This window comes from Vipera ursinii (genome assembly GCF_947247035.1).
Source record: "Vipera ursinii genome assembly, chromosome: Z".
Taxonomy (NCBI): domain Eukaryota; kingdom Metazoa; phylum Chordata; class Lepidosauria; order Squamata; family Viperidae; genus Vipera; species Vipera ursinii.
Window position 1 is genome coordinate 1,846,118 of NC_139517.1, and position 24,864 is coordinate 1,870,981.

The window sequence follows — 24,864 nt, forward strand, 5'->3', positions numbered from 1 at the left end:
CTGCGAGCACGAAGCCAAACTTTTATTTTAACGGGGAAGAAAAAGAGAGGGAGAGAAAAATGGAATTTGGAAGGGGGGGGGGAAAGAGGAGGAAAAAAAAACAAAACAACGCAGCAGGATGCAGAGGGAAACAAACCGGGCCGTGTTCAAACGGGGGGGGGGTGTCCTGGCAGAGACAGATGAGGCTATGGACGGGGGGGGGGCTTATTCCAGCCCCCCCACTCTTTCTAGGGGTCCAAATCCACCTTTTCCCAGGCCGGGCTCCTAAATCAGCCGTGTCAGAAGTGCTGAGTCGGCAGCGGAGAGGGCAAGCTGGCTGCGAAGATGCCAGGAGATGCCGCTCAGGGTGCCAAAGAGATTTATGCCATGGTGAGATGCCCACACACACACACACACACGCAACCTTGCCCACCCCCTTCTTGTGGTGGTGGTGGGGAGCATCTTGAGATGGCCGCTGCGGGTTTAGCAGGGCGATTTCCAGTGGAAAAACTATTTTATTCCGAATTTCCGGTGGATTTTATCCTGAACGGCAGAAGCAGAGCGTAACTCTGTGGTCCTTAGGGCCACAGCTCAGCCCCAAATTCCTCTTGCCAAGTCAGACATTTTGTTAAGTGAGCTGTGCCCCCCCTTTTCTTATCCCGGCAGTTCCTCCCCGGGCAAGACGGCCGTTAAGCGGATCGCTGCAGTTCTTCGTCACACCCTTGTTAAGGGAATGGCGTTGAATGGGTCACCTTGAAGGCGTTGAGGGAGTCGGCTTTGCTAGTCAGAAGGTGGCCAAAGGGGAATCACGCGACCCGGGGACGCTGCGACCGTCGTAGATACGAGTCGGTTGCCAAGCGGCCGAATTTGGACCGTGTGGCCCTGGGGAATGCCGCAACGGTCGTAAGCGTGAGTCAGTCGTCAAGCATCCGAGTATAGATCACGTGACCGCGGGGATGCTGCGTTGGTCATAAGTGTGAAAAATGGCCATAAGCCACTTTTCTCAGCGCCGTTGTAACTTCAAACAGTCGGTAAATGAATTGTTGTAAGTCGAGGACGTCCCGTATTCTGTTTTTTCCCCCTTTGCCTGCCTCTGAGGGTCCTATGGAACATTTCCCAAGGCCCCCCGCCACACAGAAGCCTGAAAGCAGGAAGGAAGGTCAAAGGGCAAGTGGGCGTGGCTACGGGGGGGAGTCCTCAAGTTACAACCGGAATGGAGCCTGCCCGCCACCATTGTAACTCGTGATTGGTCGCATGACCGACCCCAATTTTATGAGCTTTTTTGTGGCAGTCAACAAGCAAGGAGGAGCAATTATAAACTGACCTCCGTGGTTATTATGCAAGTGATGTCGGTCGTTAAACGAGCCAACAGTTCGCCATAGGTCAGTTTTGCCGAAAAGCCGGTTTTCGGTAAAACGGTAATGAAACACAGTTGACGTGACCGCGGGACGCTGTGAACTGTTGGAGCTTCAAATCCAGGTCGTAAGTACAGGTAGTCCTCAACTTACAGCCACTAGTTTAGTGACTGTTGAAAGTTACAACAGCACTGACCAGTCCTCACACTTATGACTTGTCCTCACACTTATGACCGGTCTTCACACTTACGGCCGGTACTCACACTTATGACCATCACAGCATCCCCACATTCATGTGAGCAAAATTCATCGGCTTGGTGACAGCCAGGATTTACAATGCTTGCGGCATCCCCGCTGACTTCTGACAAAGTCAATGGGGGAAGCCAGATCCGCTTAACTACTGTGCTGATTCACTTAACAGCCGGGGTAGAAAACACGGTTGTAAAATTGTGTGTGACTCCCTTAGTGACGGCTTTGCTTAGCACTTGGGAATTCTGTGGTCCCAGTAACCCCAGAAAGATCTGTCAGAACTTTAGTCGCTAAGAGAGTGGTCGTAAGTCGAGGACCGCACGTCCTACCTCACCAAATGGATAGGGTTCTACACAATTACAGGTAGTCCTTGGCCTACCGCGATTCATTTAGTGACCGTTCAAAGTTACAACGGCACTGAAAACCGTGACCTAGGACCGCCTTTCCCACAACCGCTGCAACATCCCCAGGGTCACGTGATCCAAACCGGACGCTTGGCAACTGACTCGTACTTATGACACGTGCCGGGTCCCAGGGTCACGTGATCCCCTTTTGTGACCTTCTGACAAACAAAGCCAATGCAGGAGCCCAATCACCGCATGACTAGCTTCACATCTGCCGTGATTGCCTTAACATGAAAGGTCGTAAAACGGGGCAAAAAACCAACAACATGTTAACATCTGTCTTGCTTAGCCACATAAATTCCGGGCCCAACTGCGGTCCTTAAGCCGAGAACCGCCTCTGTTAAATCTGACTTGGAAAGCCAAGATGGACTGTTATCCCCTCCCCAAAATGAAGCCACAGCCGCCTCCCTCCCGGACTAGGCCTGGGGAGGGGAGGGGGCTTCCGAGGGCCTCCGGCCTGCAGTGGCGGGCGGCAGCAGCTGGCTCTTGTTTACGCAGCTCTTAATGGGAGGTCTCCAGAGGCAGAGCTGTACAAACATCCGACTTGCACAAAGACACGCTGCATTTCGGAGCACCGCTTTAACTGTTTCCCTCAATTGCTTCTGACATTTGCATGGAAACAGGTTTTCGTCTCCCGGTGGCTGCTCTGCTCGTTTGCTGAAATCCGTAGCTCGCGCGACGCTCAGTGAGCAGGGCAGCAGTAGCCCACAGGGGTCCTGCGCCCCACGGCGTAGGCTGGAATGGGAAGCCTGCCAAAGGCTTAGTGGGGAAAGACGGGGGGGGGGGGGAGAGATGGAGAGCAGACTTTGGCTTAGCTGCCCCCAGCTGCTCTGCTCCTGGTATGGATGGCGATCACTGGCAACCACCGAGGCGCGCCGAGTGTTGTCAGCCCCGGGCCAGCCTCTTTAATGACAATCGCAGTTACCCTTCACCATTATACAGTTAGAGCGAGTTAATTGTAATTATAAGATAGTCCTCGGCTTGCGACAACTGAGCCCAAAATTTCTACTGCTAAGCGAGACACTCGTTAAGGGAGCTTTGCCCCGTCTTACGACTTGTCCTGCCACCCCTTGTTAAGTCAAGCGCTGCAGTTGTTCAGTCAATCTGTCCGCCCCACTGACTTTGCTTGACCGGAGGTCGCAAAAGGGGATCACGTGACCCCAGGGGATGCTGCAGCCGTCATAAATCCAAGTCAGCTGCCAAGGGTCTGGATTTTAGTCATGTGACCGTGGCGATGCTGCAACGGTCGTAAGTGCGAGAACTGGTCGTAAATGACTTTTTACAGTGCCGTTGGAACTTTGAATGGTGCCTTCCAACATTATTATCATCGTCGTTGTTGTCGTTATACAAATGTAACAGAGTAACTGAATAACAGAGTTGGGAGGGACCTTGGAGGTCTTCTAGTCCAACCCTCTGCTCAAACAGGAAACATTCCTCGGAGAGACACCCCTACGCAGTTCTATCCTTCCTAGCCTTTCCTGCCCGTTTGAGGTAGACATCTGCTCAGAGTGGGATTCCACACTCAGCTCGCTTATCCTGGAACCGTTCCTGATTCTTCTGCAAAGCGTGGCCTGCTTGGAGGGCCTGGGTTGCCTTCTTGGGCCACTGAGAAGATCTGAAACGGTCCTACGTGGGCCAGTGGGTGGCTCTGGGTCAACCAGGTTGAGTCAGCTGCACTGATTCCTGATCTGGAGGAGCTCGCGTGGGACCTGTAGCCCTTCAACCTCCCACTGGGCAGGTTCCTCATGGACACCACCCCGTGGCACAATTGTCCCAGCAGCGGCACCCCTCGACTCAGGGATCTGAAAGGTCTCCTCACACACAAGCACACTATTAGCGTCCTCCAGCCGAAAAAGGCTTCAAGAATCTAATTGCTCAATGGAGCTGGCTTAAAGGAGATTTACAAGAGATAAAGTACCTCTTCACAGAGCGGGTAATTAACTTGTGGGGATTTATTACTCAACGTGTGGATGGCCACCAACCTGGGGGGGGGGAAATGGATCCATTCCCGGGGGACAGATCTGTCAAAGGCTTGTAGGCCTCAAGGAGACACCATGCTACCTGCAAAGTAGGGGGAAGATGCCTCCAATGACTGTGTGGTGGGGCGGGCGGATTTTGGCGGGGGGGTGGGGGAACACCATCTCCTGCTGTGAGGTCTCCAGAGGCATCTGCTAAGTTGCCATGGAAAACAAATGCGGGATTAGCATGGGCCTTGATCTGAGCAAATGCCTCGTAGGATTCATAACGGATGGTGGCTACTAAAAAGGATGGGTTTCAAGGAGAATTGGAATACATCAAGGAGGTCTGTTGAGGTTCTCCTAAACCCTTCAAGGCACCTCTAGGTTGGTGTCAACAGGGCGGGTTGTCAATTTCCTCCGCCCCATAGCTTGAGAACAACCTTACCGAGCAGTATCAGCGTCGAAGGATGAGACCAGTGGGTTGAGATGCCGGTAGCGGTTGATAAAGGCATCTTTGTTGACTTCCCAAATCTCCCGGTAGACGTCCCAGGTCTTCAGGTAGCCCTGGAGGAGGGCGGCATTGTTTTGCATGCCGTTGATGATCTGAGTCTGAATTTTCTTGATGTCTTCATCCCGCTCTAAGAAACAAGCAAAACATAAGTTTCCCAGAACTTCCTAAAACTCTTCACCAATAACCAACAGTCAGCAGGACTTGGGGAGATCCTAACAGGACACCTTGAAGGAACCCAGCAGAAGTTGTTCATGTTCCAACAAAGGAATCACTCAACTTAACTCTGGTACGGAGAAGAGTCTGCAGGAAGTTCGCCAACAGAAAGCAATGGACCTGGAGCATCCCAACTCTAGTGTTGTGGAATGGGAGGAACCGCAAGTGAGATGGTGCCTCAAACCATCACTAGGCCTCTTTGCCTTGTTGGGCTTTGGAGGTGAGGACCAGCACCTTGAATTGCACCTGGAACCCTACTGATACCTAGTTTGGTTGACAAAGCAGAGGTGTTATCTCCATAACTGCTTGGCCACAGCCTTCTGCAACAGCTGAAGCTCCCAGTTATGATCCACAACTGGTCTCTTAGTGTGAGGAACCTCTACTTTTGCACCTAGCTTCATTCAAGACTGAACTGAGATGGGCGATTGCATTCATCTAATCTGGGCAGGAAGAAATTGACAAGAATCCACGCATACAGAGACATGTCTCTGGGATCCTGTCTCTGGGGTCCTCAATAGACCTTGGGGGGATGGGGACAAGGGTCCCAGCCAAGGAGGCTGCCTTACCCACAAGGACAGAAATGGGTTCGTGGGCAAACTTGCGCCGGACAAGGATCTCAGGAAGATGCCGGAAGACAGTAATACTGGAGATCAGATGGGTGCTGATGTCATTGACCATGCTCGCCAGCTGGAGAAGTGAGGGGGAGAAGGCCACCTAGGAGAGCAGAAACCAGCCAGGGAGTCAACAAGGATCAACAAGGAGACCTCAAGGTCTACTGTGAAACAAGGCTAGGCCAGGAAGAAGGAAAAAAAATCAATTAACTTTGGGGTCCCAGACCCACAACTCTGCTGAGGACAGGGCCGCAAGCTCAAAAGGTGGACCTGTTTTCAGGTACTTGGTGAAAGACCCTTCAAAGGAGCTTGGCATGTCCCATTGTCCTTTGATCCTGGAACAAGCAGAGATCTAATATTCGTCTTCACGTTCTCACCTCAGGAGGAAAAAGTCGCTCTCAGAAGTGAGAAGACCTCCACGGCTCACCTGGGGAGTTTGCCCGGGAGAATTGTCCTGCAGAATGACCTTCACCCTGAAGAGAGGGTTGGGGCTGGTCTTGCCGTCACCGTTGATGGCCCTGGAGAGCTCCATCAGGGACCACTTGACATTCAGCCGCAGGGCGTCCTCCATCATCCGGTTCATCCTGACCGTGTAGTTGAACCAGTGCTGCTGGACCTGATGGAGAAGAGTTGGGGAAGAGGGGATGGGTTGGCATCAGAAAAAGTCCACCGGGAATTGGCAGAAGAGGGCCCGTATCAGCCCCTTGAGATGAGGGAGAAGAAAGCCTTCCCCAGGATCCTAAATGGACCTTCAAGATCCATAGCAAGGGTGGTCGCTGGACATCACCACATCAAGGGACAATGTAGACCCTCCAACCATGACAGGCCTTCACTGAAGCCATTTCAGGGCATCTCTGGGCACCAATTTTCAGTTGGAGATATGCAAAGAAGATGAGAAAGCTAAAGAACAACGAGGCAGACCCAAAAGAAGATGGAGAGACAGCATCAAAGACACACTACAACAGCATCAAAGAACAATGGGAAGAGGAGGAGGAGGAGGAGGAGAAGGAAAAGAAGAAGGAGAAGGAGAAAGAGAAGGAGGAGGAGGAGGAGGAGGAGGAGGAGGAGGAGGAGAAGAAGAAGAAGAAGAAGAAGAAGAAGAAGAAGAAGAAGAAGAAGAAGAAGAAGAAGAAGAAGAAGAAGAAGAAGAAGAAGAAGAAGAATCACACGGGTTCAGCTCAGTGTCCTTCAAGCACGCAGCTCATGAATTTTTCCCTTGCCAAAAGATACTTGCTGGTCCTCCTCACCTCGGGCCCATCGTTCTTGAAGACCTCATACGTCTGCCGCATGATAGCAATGCTGTCTTCGTGGAAGGTGACCAGCTTCTTCTGCACCAGCTCCCGGTGGTCTTTCTGGTCCTCCTCAAACTCCAGGTCGTTGTAGACCCGCTTACCAGTGATCCGGACCAAGAGAGCCTCACTCATCTGCTGAGCCCGGCGAGCAATGGCCAAGGTGGCTGCTTTGTATTCATTCACAGTGTTCTGGACCTGTGGGAAGAGCGATGGAGGACATCAGGAGAGAAGATGGAAGAAGAGCCGCAGATGTTGGGAAGAGGTGGTTCTAGCGAGCATTGGAGGACCACGCTCGGAATGGCAAGAGGAGAAGACGTGGCTGGCCCAAGAGACCTGAAGGTATCTCAAGAGCAGCTGCTCTGTCCTGGAGGACATGGTCAGAGGAGCAGGAGATGGCTTTGACCTCAGAGGTGGCAAAGAGGGCAAGCAAGGCAGAGGTGAAGGCTACATGAGGATAGGCAAGGAAAGGCTAATGCCATAATTTCCACAATAAGGGGAGCAAGGAACTCCTGGCTGGAGCAGAACCTCCGAAGGAGGGAAACGCTATCCTGGTGTCCTCCATCTTTCACAGCCCCCCTGTACTGAGTGGACAAAGCAGCTGGGAGGGGGGCAAATTTGCTGCCAAGTGAGTTGTGGGTCCTGGGATGTCAATCCTCATTTTTTTTGTGTGTCTCACAAGACATCCTGGTCCCCGGGAGCGAAGGAGCCCACATCCTGACCTTGCTGGCATGCAGACGACACTCGGAGATGAAGACCGTGCTGGCCCCCTTGAGGGACCAGTGGAGCTTCTTGAGGCCAGGTTGAATCTTCCGGTCCAGGTAGCGGATGCGTTCCCGGAAAAGGCCCCTCTCCTCCGTGGACAGCATGCTGATGATCCTGTGCACCCAACCAAGGGTGGAAGGTGTTAAGATCCAGCTTCTCCTTCCCCAAGAACGAAAGGAGCCAAATTGTGACGGGTTCCAGGCCTTGCCATCAAAATACAATAAGTAGCAGCTGGCCTTCCTCCAGATGTTCCTCGTTCCCATAATTCGCTCCCATCCCTGCATCTGGCCGGAGAGACTAGTGTAGATTGCTCAGCCTCTGAGAAGCTTTGGGTTCCTTAAGGAAAACCTGGAAAATTTTGCCCAGCCCCAAACCCTTAAGTAGGGTCCTTCAGTAACGGATCTTCAAAGCAAGGTTGCAACTCCCAGAATTCCCCAGCCAGCATGGTTGAAGTTCACTCATGTTAAGCGTGGAATTCTGGGAGATGAAGTCCACATGTAATTCTGGGAGATGAAGTCCACTTATCTTAAGCGTGGAATTCTGGGAGATGAAGTCCACAAGTGTGGAATTCTGGGGGATGAAGTCCACTCATGTTAAGCGTGGAATTCTGGGAGATGAAGTCCACTTATCTCAAGCGTGGAATTCTGGGAGATGAAGTCCACGTGTGGAATTCTGGGAGATGAAGTCCACTTAAGTGTGGAATTCTGGGGGATGAAGTCCACTTATTTTAAGCATGTAATTCTGGGAGATGAAGTCCACCCATCTTAAGCATGGAATTCTGGGAGATGAAGTCCATGTGTGGAATTCTGGGAGATGAAGTCCACTTATCTCAAGTGTGGAATTCTGGGAGATGAAGTCCACTTATTTTAAGCATGTAATTCTGGGAGATGAAATCCACCCATCTTAAGCGTGGAATTCTGGGAGATGGAGTCCACGTGTGGAATTCTGGGAGATGAAGTCCACTTATCTTAAGCGTGGAATTCTGGGAGATGAAGTCCAAATGTCTTTAACGTGCCCAACACTGAGAAGCCCTGTCCTAGAACCCCCCCCCCCCGATCTTCCCTGCCCAGGTGGCATGTGGGACTACAAACCCATTACCCCCAACCGATGTGGGATATGGATGATGGTCACAGTAGTCCTAATGCACTAGGCCTGTTTCAATACCCCCTGAGCAACAGCTGCAAACAGCCCCCTTCCTCCTGCCCTACTGCCTCCCTCCCTCACCCCCCCCAACCACCCACCTGGTCCCTAATTAATTTCCGAGGAGAAAATCAAGCAGGCACAAAAGACCAGCTCCACACACGTGTGTCATGACAAGAATACAGCTGCCAAGAGAAAGCTCGTTGCAAAGCATGCTTCCTCGGCAGAGCCCACGACACACACAAACACACACACACACACACACACACACACACACACACACACACGTGCCCATCGTGGCACTCGAGAAAGAAAACAAAAAACAGGGATCCTCCTTGCCAAGCACACACCTCCACAAGACGCATCTCAGGAAGTCGAGCGAAGTGTCTTCTCCTGCAGAAGAAGACCTTCTGCTCCCCCGCGTGAGCAGAGGACAACGGTAGAGTCTTTATCGGACTTGGGAGAGGTCCTTCTTCGGGACCGGGTCCTTCTCCCGGGTCTCCTGCTGGAGCGGGGCGGGCGGGTCAGAATAGAAGGCCTCTAAGCTCCCTTCCCACACGGTTATTTTGCTGACCACCCTTACAGAGGTGACCCGGTCCTTCTCCCGCATCTCCTGTTGGAGCACAGAGATTGGACTAGACGTCAACTTCTCACTGACTTTCAGAAGGTCGCAAAACGGGGACGCTGCGACCGTCGTAAATACGAGCCGGCTGTCAAGCCTCGTCTGAATTGGAGGACTTGAGGACGGCCTTCTCCACAGAGCAGCGAAGCTAGAGCAGGGGCCGGGAGGGATGGCCGCCCTTTTCTGAGTAGCCCGAAGAGGGTTACTCAGCTTTGATGTGGGATGACATCCTGGCTTCTGAATTCGGGAGGTCCCAGACTTCAAACCTGGTTAGGACAGGAATGGAAGAGGGCAGCCCTGGTTATCTTCCTGTTTCTCAAGACGCCTGAGAGCAGAGCAGAAGAATTGGGGGAGGCCTTGGAGGTCATCTAGTCCATCCCCCCCCCTGCCCAAGCATACCACTTCAGACAGCTGGCTGTCCAGTCTCGTTCTTCAAAACTTCCAGTGATGGAGCACCCACAACGTCTGGTGGCAGGCTGTTCCACAGGTAAATTGTCCTCGCTGTCAGGAAGCTTCTCCTTCATTCCAGGCTGCTCCTCGCCTTGAGTAGTTTCCATCTGTTGCTTCTTCTCCTGCCTTCTTCGGGCCCTTTGGAGAAGACTCTCCCTCTTCTTCGTGGCAGCCCGTCAAAATATTGCTATCCTGTCGCCCCTGCTCCTTGTCCTCGTTAGACTAACATAAGGACCGAGTGGGAAGGGACCTTGGAGGTCATCTAGTTCAACCCCCTGCCCAGGCAGGAAACCCTTTTTCCATTTCAGACAAAATGGCTCTTCCAATCTCTTCTTAAAAAAGACTCCAGGGATGGAGGGGCGCCAATGACTTCTGGAGGCAAGATGTCCCAAATCAATCGAATTAACGGAGTCCGACCCACCCCCCCCGCCCAGCTCCAGCAGGAGACCTTAGACGGTTTCAGACAAGGGGTTGTCCAGTCTCTTCTTTAAAAAGCCTCCAGTGATGGAGCACCCACAACTTCTCATTAACTGGATCAGCCTCTAGGCCTCAAGGGGCAACTCCTGGCTGCTGCGGGAGGAGGAGAGAGCCAAAGTCCGCCCTATTTATTGGTTGAGAAGCCGAGGTAGATGTCTACCCTCCTACGAGATTAGACAGGGGTCACAGACCTTCCCAGTCGCAATGTATGGCTGCGAAAGTTGGACCGTAAGAAAGGCCGAGCGCCAAAGATTGGAGGCCTTTGAACTCTGGTGCTGGAGAAGACTCCTGCGAGTCCCTTGGACTGCAAGGCGATCAAACCGGTCAGTCCTAGAGGAGATCCACCCTGACTGCTCTTTAGAAGGCCAGATCCTGAAGCTAAAACTCAAATCCTTTGGCCACCTAATGAGAAGGAAGGACTCACTGGAGAAGAGCCTCATGCTGGGAAAGGTGGAGGGCAAGAGAAGAAGGGGACGGCAGAGAAGGAGGTGGCTGGATGGAGTCACCGAAGCAGCAGGCGTGAGCTTAAATGGACTCCAGAAGATGGTGGAGGACAGGAAGGCCTGGAGGAACGTCATCCATGGGGTCGCGATGGATCGGACACGACTTCGCAGCTAACAACAACAACATCATCATCTATCTATCTATCCAACCATCCATCCATCATCTCTCCCTCTACCTATGTGTCTTTTTCTTTCTATCTATCTATCTATCTATCTATCTATCTATCTATCTATCTATCTATCATCTATCTATCTTTCTTTCTTTCTTTCTTTCTTTCTATCTATCCATCCATCCATCTTCCATTTTATGTATCTATATATGTATCTATCTATCATCTATCTTGAGCTTAAAGGGACTCCAGAAGATGGCAGAGGACAGGAAGGCCTGGAAGAACGTTGTCCATAGGGTTGTGAGGGGTCAGACACGACTTCGCAGCTAACAACAACAATAGCTATATATCATCTGTCTGTCTGTCTATCCATCCATCCATCCATCATCTCTCCCTCTACCTATATGTCTTTTTCTATCTATCTATCTATCTATCTATCTATCTATCTATCTATCTATCTATCTATCCATCCATCCATCCATCCATCCATCCATCCATCCATCCATCTTCCATCCATTTTATGTATCTATATATGTATCTATCTATCATCTATCTTGAGCCTAAATGGACTCCAGAAGATGGCAGAGGACAGGAAGGCCTGGAGGAACGTTGTCCATGGGGTCGCGAAGGGTCGGACGCGACTTCGCAGCTAACCACAACAGACCCCAGAGGAGAAAGCAGGGTCGCGAGGAGCTTTCCGACCTGACAGGCCCCAGGGCTACTAACCTGTTGTAGTCTCGGGCCACCAGGAGGAGGTTCTCCCTCAGGTTCCTCAGGTCTTCCTTCCGTTCGTACACCTCGACCACGTAATGGGGGATCTCAAACAGCACCCTCTCCCAATAGTGGATTTCCACAAATAATTTCAGCAAGTGCCTGGAGGAGGAGGAGGAGGAGGAAGAGGAAGAGAAGGAAGGAAGGAGGAGGAGGAGAAGCAGAAAGAAGGAAGAGGAGGAGGAGGAGGAAGAGGAGGAGGAAGAGGAGGAAGGAAAGAGGAGAAGGAGGAAGAGAAGGAAGGAGAAGGAGAAAGAGGAGGAGGAGGAGAAGCAGAAGGAAGAGGAGAAGGAAGGAGAAGGAGAAGCAGGAGGAGGAGGAGAAGGACGAAGGAGAAGAAGGGGAAGGAAGAAGAAGGAGAAGGAGGAGAAGGAAGAAGGAAGGCCACATGAGACGGTGGTGGAACGCCAGGGCCACAAGGCCCTCCCCGGTTTTTCCCGCGCCTCTCCCTCACTTGTCAAAATTGATGTCCAGCATTCCCGGCATCTCGGCACTTGGGATGAGCAGAGGGGTGTCCAGGCGCTTCAGGCTGTCCTTGTCCAAGCCTTGGGTCCACTCGTGAAAGGTCTTCCTCTCGATCTCATCCATGGCCTGCACCAGAAGCTGGTAGGTCTGGAAGCTCTCTTCTCCGGTCCCAATGTGAGGGATGAAGTGGGCTTTGGTGAGACACTGGCCAAAGGGAATCAGAAAGGGACCGTAGGAGAGCGGGGCAGGCAGAGCTTAAATGCGTCATCAGCGCAGAGTCCTTGCGTTGCCAAAAGGGATCCAAGTCCAGCCTCCCTTAAATTCCCTCCATCCTTCTCTACTGCCCATGCCCCAACTGTTGATTGACCAGATTCTTATGCGTGGGCAGTCCTCGGCTTACGACCGTTCAAGTGCTGAAAAAAGGGACTCGTGACCGTTTCCCCCACCCCGACCGTTGCAGCCCCCCTGTGATCAGCTGATTAAAACTGAGGTGCTTGGCAACCCACTCGTATTTATGACGGTCGCAGCGTCCCGGGGTGTGTGTCACGTGATCCCCTTCTGGCGACCTTCCGACAAGCAACGTCCGTTTGGGAAGCCGGGTTCACTTCACAACCGGGTTTACTAACTTGGCGGCCGCAACGGTTCGTTTAACAACCGTGGCAAAGAAGGTGGTAAAATGGGGCGAGACTCGCTTAACAACCGTCTTGCTTAGCAAACGGAAATTTTGGGTTGAGCTGTGGTTGGAAGCCGAGCCCTACCCATAATACTGTTTCTTGCCAAGCGGGTAAAAACTTTTGCATGCCAATTGTTATCGGGAGAGGCTGGAATGCGAAACAAGGCCTCAATTACAGGGAGTCCTCAATTTACGACCAGAATAATCGATCCTAAAATTTCTGTTGCCAGGCGAGAAAGTGCAGCGAGTTTGGTCCCCATCTTACGACCTTCCTTGCTGCTCTTTGTTAAGCGAATCGCTGCAGTCGTTAAATTAGTAACATGGTCGTTAAGCAGATTCGGCTTCCCCCGTTGACTTTACTTGTCAGGAGGTCACTAAAAGGGACCCATGTGACCGCCCCCCCCTGGGACACTGCGACCATCATAAATACGAGTCAGTTGCCGAGCATCTGAATGTTTGATCACATGACCATGGGGGGGGGATGCTGCGACGGCCATAATTGAAAAATAGTCCTAAATTGCCTTTTTCAGTGCCATCGTAACTCAGAACGGTCACCGAGCGAGCGGTCGTAAGTGGAGGACCACGTGCAATTCCTCACGGATACCACGCAGCTGAAAATGGCGGCCGTGGCTGTGTGTGCAAAACCCTAACAGTGATGTCCACAGTCTTCCTGCATCCGGTCGGGGACTACCAAAGCCAGCCGGAGCCCATGGTTCCCTGCCCCCTCCCACCCAGAACTCCCATGTTCCACTCCCCAAATTTTTTTCCTCACCTCGTCCTCGGCTCGGTCAGCAGGAAATTGCAAAATAAACCCCCCGTTGCCCGTTTTAAGACCCGTTCGGGTGGGCGTAATGAAGAAAACAACACATGCCACCTAGAAAACGGGTTGCCAATTGTCGGTGCCAAGATAAAAAGGAAGGAATGTTTTCGGAAAAACCAGCTGTCGTTAGCATGGTTGAGTCAGTTGCCGTGTGCCGGCCTGCTTAGCGAGGGGGGTCGCTTCGTCAGAGCTGGCGAGGGGCGAGGAAGCGGGAGGGTGACAAGGATTAACATTTAGATGTTACTTATATGTAATCTAATCTAATCTAATCTAATCTAATCTAATCTAATCTAATCTAATCTAATCTATGTATTTAAGATGGACAGGGATTAACATTTAGATGTTACTTATATGTAAGGGGGTAGGTAAAGGTTCCCCCGCACATGCGTGCTAGTCGTTTCCGACTCTAGGGGCCGGTGCTCATCTCCGTTTCAAAGCCGAAGTGCCAGCACTTGTCCGAGGACGTCTCCGTGGTCACGTGGCCGGCATGACTAGACGCCAAAGGCGCACGGAACGCTGTTACCTTCCCACCGGAGCGCTCCCTATTTTTCTACTTACATTTTGACGTGCTTTCGAACTGCTAGGTTGGCAGAAGCTGGGACGAGTAACAGGCGCTCACTCTGCTACGCGGCACTCGGGATTCGACCCGCCAAACTGCCGACCTTCTGATCGACAAGCTCAGCGTCCTAACCCACTGAGCCACCGCGTCCCTTAGGTCTATATACAGTACATGTTGTATAAAGTATGGTTAAATGTGTGTTGTGTATGTGAACGCTTTGAGAGCAAGCAGCGAAATTTCATTTTTCATGTGTGCCGTGGTGCTCGCAGTAAAAAAAAACGACAACGAAGGCTTACCTACCTATCCCATCCCTGTGCATTTGGTTTTGCTTGCCTAAATGTACTGCTAAGCTTGTAAGCCGCCCTGAGTCTTCGGAGAAGGGCGGGATATAAATGGAATTTAAATGAATAAATAAATAAATAAATAAATAAATAAATAAATAAATAAATAAATAAATAAATAAATTTAGAAGCTTCCTTTTTTTCACCACTGAAGTTCACTGGGTTAGACAACACCCAAAGCTTGCAAAAGGGACACCACCACCGTCGTAAGTACGAGTCGCTTTGCCGAGCATCTGAATTTTGATCACCTGACCGCAGGGGAGAAGGCTGCAACGGTCGTAAGTGTGAAAAACGGTCGCTTTTTTTTCAGTGCCGTTGTAACTTCGGACGGTCCCTAAGCAAGACCGTGGTTAAGTCGGGGACTTGCCTGCATTTATGACGGTCGCAGCGTCCCGGGGTCATCCGATCCCCTTTTGGAACCTCCCGAGAAGCAAAGTCAACAACAACCACAGCCGTGTTGCTGACTCAACAACCTCAGGGGATTCCCTTCACCTCGTCCTCCTGCTCGAGCAAGAGGGGCTGGACTAGAAGACCTCCGAGGTCCCTTCCAGCTCTGCTCTATTCCAAACCACCGGGGCAAGAAAGGCCGTAAAAAAACGGGGCGAAACTCTCTTCACCCACGTCTCGCTTAAGTGACGGAAACCTGGGGCTCAATTGTGGCCGTTGAATTGAGGACTAGCTGCATTTCAAGATCCGGCAAAGCCAGTCTTTGGCCGTGCAGGAATGCGCCAGCGACCGCGGGCAGAAAAACAGCCCGTTCCTGAGGGGGGGGGGGAATTCGCTTTTCGCCGATTTGTCTATTTCAATTTTCGAGTGGGTACCGGGAGAGGAGGAGGAGGAGGTGTGTGTGTGTGTGTGGGTGTGGGTGTGTGTACGGGGGGGGGGGAATTGTGTTTGATTGACAGCCTATAATTAAAGCTGCTGAAAGGAACTGGAGAAGGAGGACGTTACTGAGGTAAATAGCCAAAAAGCAGATTCAAAAAAGAAAAGAAACGAAGAGCGGACAGGCGCGGTTGGCCCTAGATCAAGACCGAAGTGGCGGGTTGTGTCGTTTTGTTGTTGTTGTTGTTTTGAAAGACAAAGAGGGATTTTCCACCCGGTTTAGTGCGCAGTGCGCCAGGAAGCGACCACCTTATTTACAAAGTCGTCCTCAACTTTACGACCACAAAGGGGGGGGCATTTACGTCGCTAAGCGAGGCATTTCCTTAAGCGGGTTTCTCCCCCATTTGACGGCCTTCCTTGCCACCGTGGTTAAGGGAGCCGTTGCGGTTGTTAAGTCGGTCACACGGCTGTTGAGGGGAAACCGGCGTCCCCCGTTGAGTTTGCTCGTCAGAAAGTCGGCCAAAGGGGGACGGGGCAAGTTGTCGTAAAGTACACGCCAGTCTGCCAAGCCTCTGAATTTTGATTTTGTGATCACAGGGATGCTGCGGCGACTGGGCGAAAAAAATGGGTCGTCAGTTGCTCTTTTTCCAGGCCGTTGTAAGTTCGAATGGTCAGGAAATTTTTATTTTTTTATTTTATTTTATTATTTATTTTAATTCCATTTATATCCCGCCCTTCTCCGAAGACTCAGGGCGGCTTACAAGCTTAGCAGTGAACTGTTGTAAGTGTTGTTGTTGATTCCTCGCCAGCCAGTGGATCTGGCAGCTGAGTCTGAGGAGGAGGAGGAGGAGGAGGAGGAGGAGGAAGGGCTTGGAGTGACATCAGAGTCAGAGGAAGGCTCTGAGGAGCTCCAAGACTCACAGTCGGACGAGGAGCCCGGCCCCTCTACTCCCGCTCAGGCTGAGACACAACTGTGCTGGGAGCCTGAGTTGGACAGCGACGAAGCACAGCTGGGAGAAATCCAGGCTGCACAAAGGAGCCGGCAAGAGAAGCGAGTAGGACAGAGGAATGCAACGGGGCGGCTCCAAAGGCAAAGGAGAAGGCATTGGGAAGCCACAACTGGGCTGACTTATAAAAGGGGAGGTGTGGGAGGTGCGGGTTGCCCAAGGCCATCGTTCGTGTTGAGGATCGAGTTTCCGTGGACTGTGTTTGTTTGCCTTGGACACTGACTCAGGGCTGTGAAGAATAAAAGGGGCTTGAGTTTTTCTTGCGGCTCTTGCCCATTTCCTGGAAGAGGGGGTTTCCCCATGTGAGCGTAACCAGGACTCGCGTGGGCTGGGACAGAACAGTAAGTTGTGACTGTCGTTTACCTCTACTGTGGCCAAAAAAAAAAAAAGGTCATAAGATCGGGCGTGGCTGAACAACCGCCTTGTTGAGCAAGGGGAACCCTGGTCCCCCGCGGTCGTTGTAAGCCAAGGACTGCCTGTAAAACACCTTCGCCATCGTCTTGGGTCTCCACCCAACTTGAGCCCGGAGCTCAGGAGAAGCCATGCCGGGAAGCTAGGGCAGATGCCTTCAGCCCGGTCTTAGAAGCCGTCAAGCCCTACCTGCATGGGTCTGTCCACACGGCGTCGGAGGGCACGCATCCAGTGGGCCATGCCTGAGTAGTGGCACATGTATGGGGTGAGGAAAGGAATCTTTTTGCTCAGTTCCTTGTTGACCAGAGAGAGCTCTCTGTTGAAGAGCATGAAAACGTCAACTGTCTTCTTGTCGAAGGTGCGCTTGATGGCCTGAAGCAAGGAGAAGACACTGGTTGGGTCAAGGAAGACCTACAAGGTCCCTCCCAGCTCTGTGATTCCGTTCTCTTATTAGGGCCCCTTGCATCTCCCCAACTCCCTTGAACTTGGAATTTTTGAGACTGGGCAAGCTGAAGATGCGAGTTGAAGTCCACCCATCGTCAAGCGATCACCTTTGAGAAGTTTCTTCTAGTTTCTACCACCGTGTTCCTCCCTTCTCTCTTCGGCTCATGTGCGCGTCACAACCCAGGAGGTCGGTTGCTTTCGTTGGACCTAAGACCCCTTCCAAGATCCCAGAATTCCCTTCCAGGTCAACCTAGCTAAGGGCAAGGGGTGCTGGGAGTTGGAAGTCCACCTAAGGGAAAGGCTGTGCTAAGACCTTCTAAGCTCAACCCCAGCAACCTGAGGATGGGCGGTCTTCAACTCCTCAAATTCCGAATTCGGGGAGTTGAAGTCTACCCGTTCTCAAGTTGCTTCAACCCTTCCAAGCATCGCTCAGTAGACTTAAAGACCGTCTCGGGTCCAAGCCGTTCTTCTGCTCGCTAAGAAAGTTGGACCACAGGTCCACCAGATGCCACTTTAGTATTGAGACGTATATTTCTTGGAAGCCTGGTCTTTCTCTCTCCTCTTAGCTGCTCCCCATCTTCCCAGATCAGCCAAGGGAGACTTCTTGGCCCAGCTTTACCTCTCGGGATGACAGATGTTGGAAGATGTCTTGAATCTCCACCCCATGTTCTACGTCCTTCACCGTCTCGAAGGCCGAAGTCATCAAGTTCTGGGTCATGACTTCCAGGTCTTTGACTCCTGCGCGGAAGCTGGCGGCGCAAGAAGAAGGGAGAAGAAGCTGTTGTAAGGCCATCTGGAGCTCTTGATGGACCTCCATTGCGCACGTTCCCCACACTCCAGCCCCGCAGGAAGACCCGTCTTCTCTCATTCAAGTGGACCCTCTCACCGGTTGAAGTCTTCATGCCAGGTCGTGTTCTTCACATCCAGAATCCCTCCTTTCACATTCCGGAGGTTGTTGAGATATTTATTGAAGGTCTCCTCAATTTCCAGCAAGCTTCGGGTCATCTGAGGGCCTTGTTGACCGAAGAAACAAGGCAGTGGGGTCTGTTTGCCATCTTCCCAGCGGGCAAAGTGCTGTTGGCTATCGCAGACCTATCAGGAGAACGGAAGCGGCCGCGATCACCATCTTCGTTTGGGTCTACTCTCTTGGACACCGATTCAGTTGGGTCCACCCCTGCCCAGAGAATGACGGGGAAAAGAGGCAGGAGCAGAGACGCCTGTCCGCCCAGCTGGAGATCCCTCAATCCAGCCAACCCAGCCTGCGCTGCGGAAAACTGGGCGCCAACGATGCAAGCGGGCGTAGATCGTTCCGAAGGTCAACCCTGGGAAGCTAACACGGACCGCTCGAGATGGTCACCAGACTTACCTCCAGGAGGTCCTTGCAGCGTTGGACAAAGGCGTCCACCTGGGCAAAGATGCTGGTCTGATCCAGGACCCATCCCTTTCCAGAAAGCCTGTTAGAAGAGAACAATTGACCGGTGGAACTCCTTGCCTTCGGAAGTTGTGAGTGCTCCATCACCGGAAGAGACCGGACGGCCATTTGACAGCTATACGGTCTTCCTGCTTGAGCAGGAGGTTGGACTACAAGACCTCCAAGGTCCCTTCCCACTCTGCGATGCTGTTAGTCTAACAAAGAGAAGGACCAGGGGTGACAGCACAGCAGTCCTGCAATATCTCAGGGGCTGCCCTAAAGAAGAGGCAGTCAAGCTATTCTCCAAAGCCCCCGAAGGCAGGATGAGAAGCAACGGGTGGAAACTCGTCCAGGAGAGAAGCAACCTGGAACTAAGGAGAAACTTCCTGATGGTGAGAGCAATTTACCAGTGGAACAACTTGCCTCCAGAAGTTCTGGGGGCTCCATCCCTGGAGGTGTTGGACAGCCGCCTGTCTGAAATGGTCCAGGGCCTCCTGCTTGAGCAAGGGGCTGGTCTAGAAGACCTCCAAGGTCCCTTTCCAGCTCTATGCGGAATCTGATTCTGATTCTCTCTGCTGATCTCCTTCGTCTTCTTCTGCCCCCACCCCTACCGTGGTGGCAAAGAGGTTTCTGAAGAAAATCGGCTAATCAGAGGAGGCCGAGGACCTCTACCCCGGGGACCAGCCTCAAGAGCCTAATCCGGGTCTGGCATTGCCGCTTGCGCCCGTCTTAAATGCCTTTTTGTATCTTGCTCGATATTGATCCAGCCCCACTAATTTGAATTTGAAGCAGACAAGGAACACTTAGACTTAATTGTCAAGGACCAGGCAGCCACTTAAACCTGACATCCCTAATCATAATGATGGATTAGGCTGCATTATTTCTGAAGTGTGGAGAAGCTGGGCGGGTGGGCGGTGGGGGGGGGGGGAGGAGGAGGCGGAGCCTCAGGAAAGTGGCCTCAGCAGGGCTGGAAGAGGACCGGGGAAGCCAGGAATTGCAGGGTTCCCCCCCGCACCCCCAAATTCCACGAACTGATCGGGACCCTGCTTAAAAGCCATGGTTTGCCAGCTCTATTATTCTATTCTATTCTATTCTATTCTATTCTATTCTATTCCATTCCATTCCATATATTCTATTATATTCTGTTCTGTTCTGCTGTTCTGTTGTGTTCTATTCTGTTCTGTTCTATTTCCTATCTATTATATTCTATCCCATAATTCTATTCTATTCTATTCTAATTTTGTTCTATTCTATTCTAATTTTGTTCTATTCTATTCTAATTTTGTTCTATTCTATTCTATTCTATTCTATTCTATTCTGTTCTGTTCTGTTCTATTCTGTTCTGTTGTTCTGTTCTGTTCTCTTCTCTTCTATTTCCTATCTATTCTATTCTATTCTATTCTATTCCATATATTCTATTCTGTTCTGTTGTTCTGTTCTCTTCTATTTCCTATCTATTCTATTCTATTCTATTCTATTCTATTCTATTCTATTCTATTCTATTCTATTCTATTCTATTCTATTCCTTATTTCTATTCTATTCTGTTCTATTCTATTCTATTCTATTATTCTATTCTATTCTATTCTATTCTATTCTATTCTATTATTCTATTCTATTCTATTCTATTCTATTCTATTCTATTCTATTATTCTATTCTATTCTATTCTATTCTATTATTATTCTATTCTATTCTATTCTATTCTATTCTATTCTATTCTATTCTATTCTATTCTATTCTATTCTACTCTACTCTACTCTATTCTATTCTATTCCTTATTTCTATTCTATTCTATTCTATTCTATTCTATTCTATTCTATTCTATTCTTCTATTCTATTCCTTATTTCTATTCTATTCCGTTCCGTTCCATATATTCTATTCTATTGTTCTGTTCTATTCCATTATATTATATCCATTGTTAAGTGAATCACTGCAGTTGTTAAGTTAGTAACCTGGTTGTTAAGCAAATCCAGCTTCCCCATTGACTTTGCTTGTCAGGAGGTCACAAAATGGGATCACGCCACACATACACACACACACACACACACAGACACACACACACACACAGACACACACGGGACGTTGCGACCGTCCTAAGTGTGAGTCAGTGGCCAAGCCTCTGAACGTAAATCAGGTGACCACAGGGACGCTGCAACGGCCACCGGGGTGAAAAACGGTCCTAAGTTCCTTTTTTTAAAAAGTGTGACTTCGAACGGTCCCTGAAGTGAACCGTCGTAACCTGAGGGCTTCCTGGGAGGCTACCCACTTCCACAACCAGGTGGGGATGAAGCCGTCTTGAGTTGGTCACAGCCGAGAAAAGAAAGCGGGAGAGTTTAACGAGAGCGTTAACAGCAACAAGTACAGGTGAAGGGTGCCGGGCAGAACTGCGATCAAAGAGTGTGTCGGTGCGACCGGGAGGAAAACAAAAAAAAGAAAGCCCGGAGAGAAGGGAGTCTTCGGCGAGTTGTGAGAAGAAGCCCGGGGATTTTTTTTGGGGAAAAAAAAAAGCCGAGTTGGCCGAGGGGCTTGAAGAAAAAAAAATGAGGGGAAAAAAGCTGGGGAATGTTTGGGTCGTAGCTTCCTCAAACAACAGGGTAGTCCTCGCCTTACGACCACAATGGAGCTCCAGAATTTCCGCTGCTAAGCGAGACGTTTGCTAAATGAGTCCCATTTTATGACTTTCCTTGTATGGCCATTTATGATGGTCTTCCCTTTCTCTCTTCTGCCTCCTTCCTTCCTTCCTCCCCTGTCTTCCTATCCTTTGTCTTCCTTCCTTCCTTCCTCCCTTTCTTCCCTTCCTTCTCCTTCCTCCCTCCCTCCTTCCCATCCATCCATCCATCTCCCTTATTTCCTTCTTCCTCCTTTCCCCCCTTCCCTTCATTCCTTTCTTCTTCCCTCTCTATTTTCCCTCCTCCCTCCCTGCCATGCCTCTTCCTTCCTTCCTTCCTTCTTCCTTCCTTCCTCTTTATCTCCTTCCTTCCTTCCTTCTTCCTTCCTTCCTCTTTATCTCCTTCCTTCCTTCCTTCTTCCTTCCTTCCTCTTTATCTCCTTCCTTCCTTCCTTCTTCCTTCCTTCCTCTTTATCTCCTTCCTTCCACTTTTCTCTCCTTCCTTCCTTCCTTCTTCCTTCCTTCCTCTTTATCTCCTTCCTTCCTTCTTCCTTCCTTCCTCTTTATCTCCTTCCTTCCTTCCTTCTTCCTTCCTTCCTCTTTATCTCCTTCCTTCCACTTTTCTCTCCTTCCTTCCTTCCTTCCTTCCTTCCTTCCTTCCTCTTTATCTCCTTCCTTCCTTCCTTCCTTCTTCCTTCCTTCCTTCCTCTTTATCTCTTTCCTTCCTTCCTCTTTTCTCTCCTTCCTTCCTTCCTCTTTTCTCTCCTTCCTTCCTATTTTCTATCTCCTTCCTTCCTCTTTTCTCTCCTTCCTTCCTTTCTTCCTCTTTATCTCCTTCCTTCCTTCCTTCCTTCTTCCTTCCTTCCTTCCTCTTTATCTCTTTCCTTCCTTCCTCTTTTCTCTCCTTCCTTCCTTCCTCTTTTCTCTCCTTCCTTCCTATTTTCTATCTCCTTCCTTCCTCTTTTCTCTCCTTCCTTCCTTCCTTCCTTCCTTCCTTCCTTCCTCTTTATCTCCTTCCTTCCTTCCTTCCTCTTTATCTCCTTCCTTCCTTCCTTCTTCCTTCCTTCCTCTTTATCTCCTTCCTTCCACTTTTCTCTCCTTCCTTCCTTCCTTCTTCCTTCCTTCCTCTTTATCTCCTTCCTTCCTTCCTTCTTCCTTCCTTCCTCTTTATCTCCTTCCTTCCTTCCTTCTTCCTTCCTTCCTCTTTATCTCCTTCCTTCCACTTTTCTCTCCTTCCTTCCTTCCTTCCTTCCTTCCTTCCTTCCTCTTTATCTCCTTCCTTCCTTCCTTCCTTCTTCCTTCCTTCCTTCCTCTTTATCTCTTTCCTTCCTTCCTCTTTTCTCTCCTTCCTTCCTTCCTCTTTTCTCTCCTTCCTTCCTATTTTCTATCTCCTTCCTTCCTCTTTTCTCTCCTTCCTTCCTTCCTTCCTCTTTATCTCCTTCCTTCCTTCCTTCCTTCTTCCTTCCTTCCTTCCTCTTTATCTCTTTCCTTCCTTCCTCTTTTCTCTCCTTCCTTCCTTCCTCTTTTCTCTCCTTCCTTCCTATTTTCTATCTCCTTCCTTCCTCTTTTCTCTCCTTCCTTCCTTCCTTCCTTCCTTCCTTCCTTCCTCTTTATCTCCTTCCTTCCTTCCTTCCTCTTTATCTCCTTCCTTCCTTCCTTCTTCCTTCCTTCCTCTTTATCTCCTTCCTTCCACTTTTCTCTCCTTCCTTCCTTCCTTCTTCCTTCCTTCCTCTTTATCTCCTTCCTTCCTTCCTTCTTCCTTCCTTCCTCTTTATCTCCTTCCTTCCTTCCTTCTTCCTTCCTTCCTCTTTATCTCCTTCCTTCCACTTTTCTCTCCTTCCTTCCTTCCTTCCTTCCTTCCTTCCTTCCTCTTTATCTCCTTCCTTCCTTCCTTCCTTCTTCCTTCCTTCCTTCCTCTTTATCTCTTTCCTTCCTTCCTCTTTTCTCTCCTTCCTTCCTTCCTCTTTTCTCTCCTTCCTTCCTATTTTCTATCTCCTTCCTTCCTCTTTTCTCTCCTTCCTTCCTTCCTTCCTTCCTCTTTATCTCCTTCCTTCCTTCCTTCCTTCTTCCTTCCTTCCTTCCTCTTTATCTCTTTCCTTCCTTCCTCTTTTCTCTCCTTCCTTCCTTCCTCTTTTCTCTCCTTCCTTCCTATTTTCTATCTCCTTCCTTCCTCTTTTCTCTCCTTCCTTCCTTCCTTCCTTCCTTCCTTCCTCTTTATCTCCTTCCTTCCTTCCTTCTTCCTTCCTTCCTTCCTCTTTATCTCTTTCCTTCCTTCCTCTTTTCTCTCCTTCCTTCCTTCCTCTTTTCTCTCCTTCCTTCCTATTTTCTATCTCCTTCCTTCCTCTTTTCTCTCCTTCCTTCCTTCCTTCTTCCTTCCTTCCTCTTTATCTCCTTCCTTCCTTCCTTCTTCCTTCCTTCCTATCTCCTTCCTTCCACTTTTCTCTCCTTCCTTCCTTCCTTCCTTCCTTCCTTCCTCTTTATCTCCTTCCTTCCTTCCTTCCTTCTTCCTTCCTTCCTTCCTCTTTATCTCTTTCCTTCCTTCCTCTTTTCTCTCCTTCCTTCCTTCCTCTTTTCTCTCCTTCCTTCCTATTTTCTATCTCCTTCCTTCCTCTTTTCTCTCCTTCCTTCCTTCCTTCCTTCCTCTTTATCTCCTTCCTTCCTTCCTTCCTTCTTCCTTCCTTCCTTCCTCTTTATCTCTTTCCTTCCTTCCTCTTTTCTCTCCTTCCTTCCTTCCTCTTTTCTCTCCTTCCTTCCTATTTTCTATCTCCTTCCTTCCTCTTTTCTCTCCTTCCTTCCTTCCTTCCTTCCCTCCTTCCTTCCTCTTTATCTCCTTCCTTCCTTCCTTCTTCCTTCCTTCCTTCCTCTTTATCTCTTTCCTTCCTTCCTCTTTTCTCTCCTTCCTTCCTTCCTCTTTTCTCTCCTTCCTTCCTATTTTCTATCTCCTTCCTTCCTCTTTTCTCTCCTTCCTTCCTTCCTTCCTTCCTTCCTTCCTTCCTTCCTTCCTTCCTTCCTTCCTCTTGTCTATCTCCTTCCTTCCTTCCTCTTTTCTATGACCGTCGTAAATATGAGTCCGTTGTTGACCGTCCAAATTTTGATCTTGGGACCGTGGGAAGTGCCGCAACGGTCGTTAGGTGTGAAAAGCAGTCGTAAGTCACTTTTTTTCCAGTGCCGTTGTAACTTTGTTGACTAAACAAACTGTTTAAGTGAGGACTTACCCATACTTGACTCAGGGGGTCCAGAAAAGCAGGTGAAAAAGCTCAAGAATGCACGTAGGTCCTCGACGTACAACAGCTCATTTAGTGACTGTTCAAAATTACAACGGCACTGAAAAAAGTGACTTCTGCCCGGTTTTCACACTTAATGACTGCTGCGAGGAATACTCCTCCACTTATGACCCCCATACGGGGGTGGGGTGGGGAATTTCCATTGTGAATTGCCAAGGTTGTAAAGCAACTCCTCATGTGAGTGGATCATTACAACCATTTTGGCACAGTCGTTGGCAAGTCAGCCGGTCGTTAAGTGAATCGCCTGGCCGTTAAGCGAATCCAGCTTCCCCCAACTGACTTTTTTTTGGGGGGGGAAGGCAGCAGAAATCAACCAATGAGGTCACAAAATTGTGACCGCGGGTCCGTGGGAGGCCGCGGTCGGTGGCAAATCCGAGCAGTTGCCCAAATCACGATCACTGAGGACTAGCCCCTTGACGCAGCATGCTTACTTATTGTGCATGTAGGAGGCCTGCTGGTAGCAGTCCTTCCAGGAAGACATGCAGGAGATGCAACTGTGCAACGTTTGACGGGTTGTGTTGATGTAGCCTTCAAAAAGCCGGTCCAGGGAAATGTCTTTGCAACACATATGGATGATTTTGTTGCTCATCTGGAGAGGAGAGGAGAGAGAGA

General features: G+C 50.1%; 1 protein-coding gene across 1 annotated transcript in view; it reads right to left on the minus strand.

The window, feature by feature from the left end:
* DNAH2 (dynein axonemal heavy chain 2) overlaps positions 1–24,864 on the minus strand; it is a gene marked incomplete at both ends in the record, with an annotated part of 106,937 nt that overhangs the window by 71,866 nt on the left and 10,207 nt on the right. Inside the window, 12 exons of the mRNA XM_083378746.1 lie at positions 4,391–4,583; positions 5,236–5,383; positions 5,708–5,896; positions 6,528–6,767; positions 7,292–7,448; positions 11,363–11,509; positions 11,862–12,076; positions 16,695–16,877; positions 17,569–17,698; positions 17,836–18,041; positions 18,316–18,403; positions 24,684–24,841. Coding sequence (XP_083234872.1) covers positions 4,391–4,583; positions 5,236–5,383; positions 5,708–5,896; positions 6,528–6,767; positions 7,292–7,448; positions 11,363–11,509; positions 11,862–12,076; positions 16,695–16,877; positions 17,569–17,698; positions 17,836–18,041; positions 18,316–18,403; positions 24,684–24,841 — 2,054 coding nt within the window. The remainder of the gene's footprint in view (positions 1–4,390; positions 4,584–5,235; positions 5,384–5,707; positions 5,897–6,527; positions 6,768–7,291; positions 7,449–11,362; positions 11,510–11,861; positions 12,077–16,694; positions 16,878–17,568; positions 17,699–17,835; positions 18,042–18,315; positions 18,404–24,683; positions 24,842–24,864) is intronic.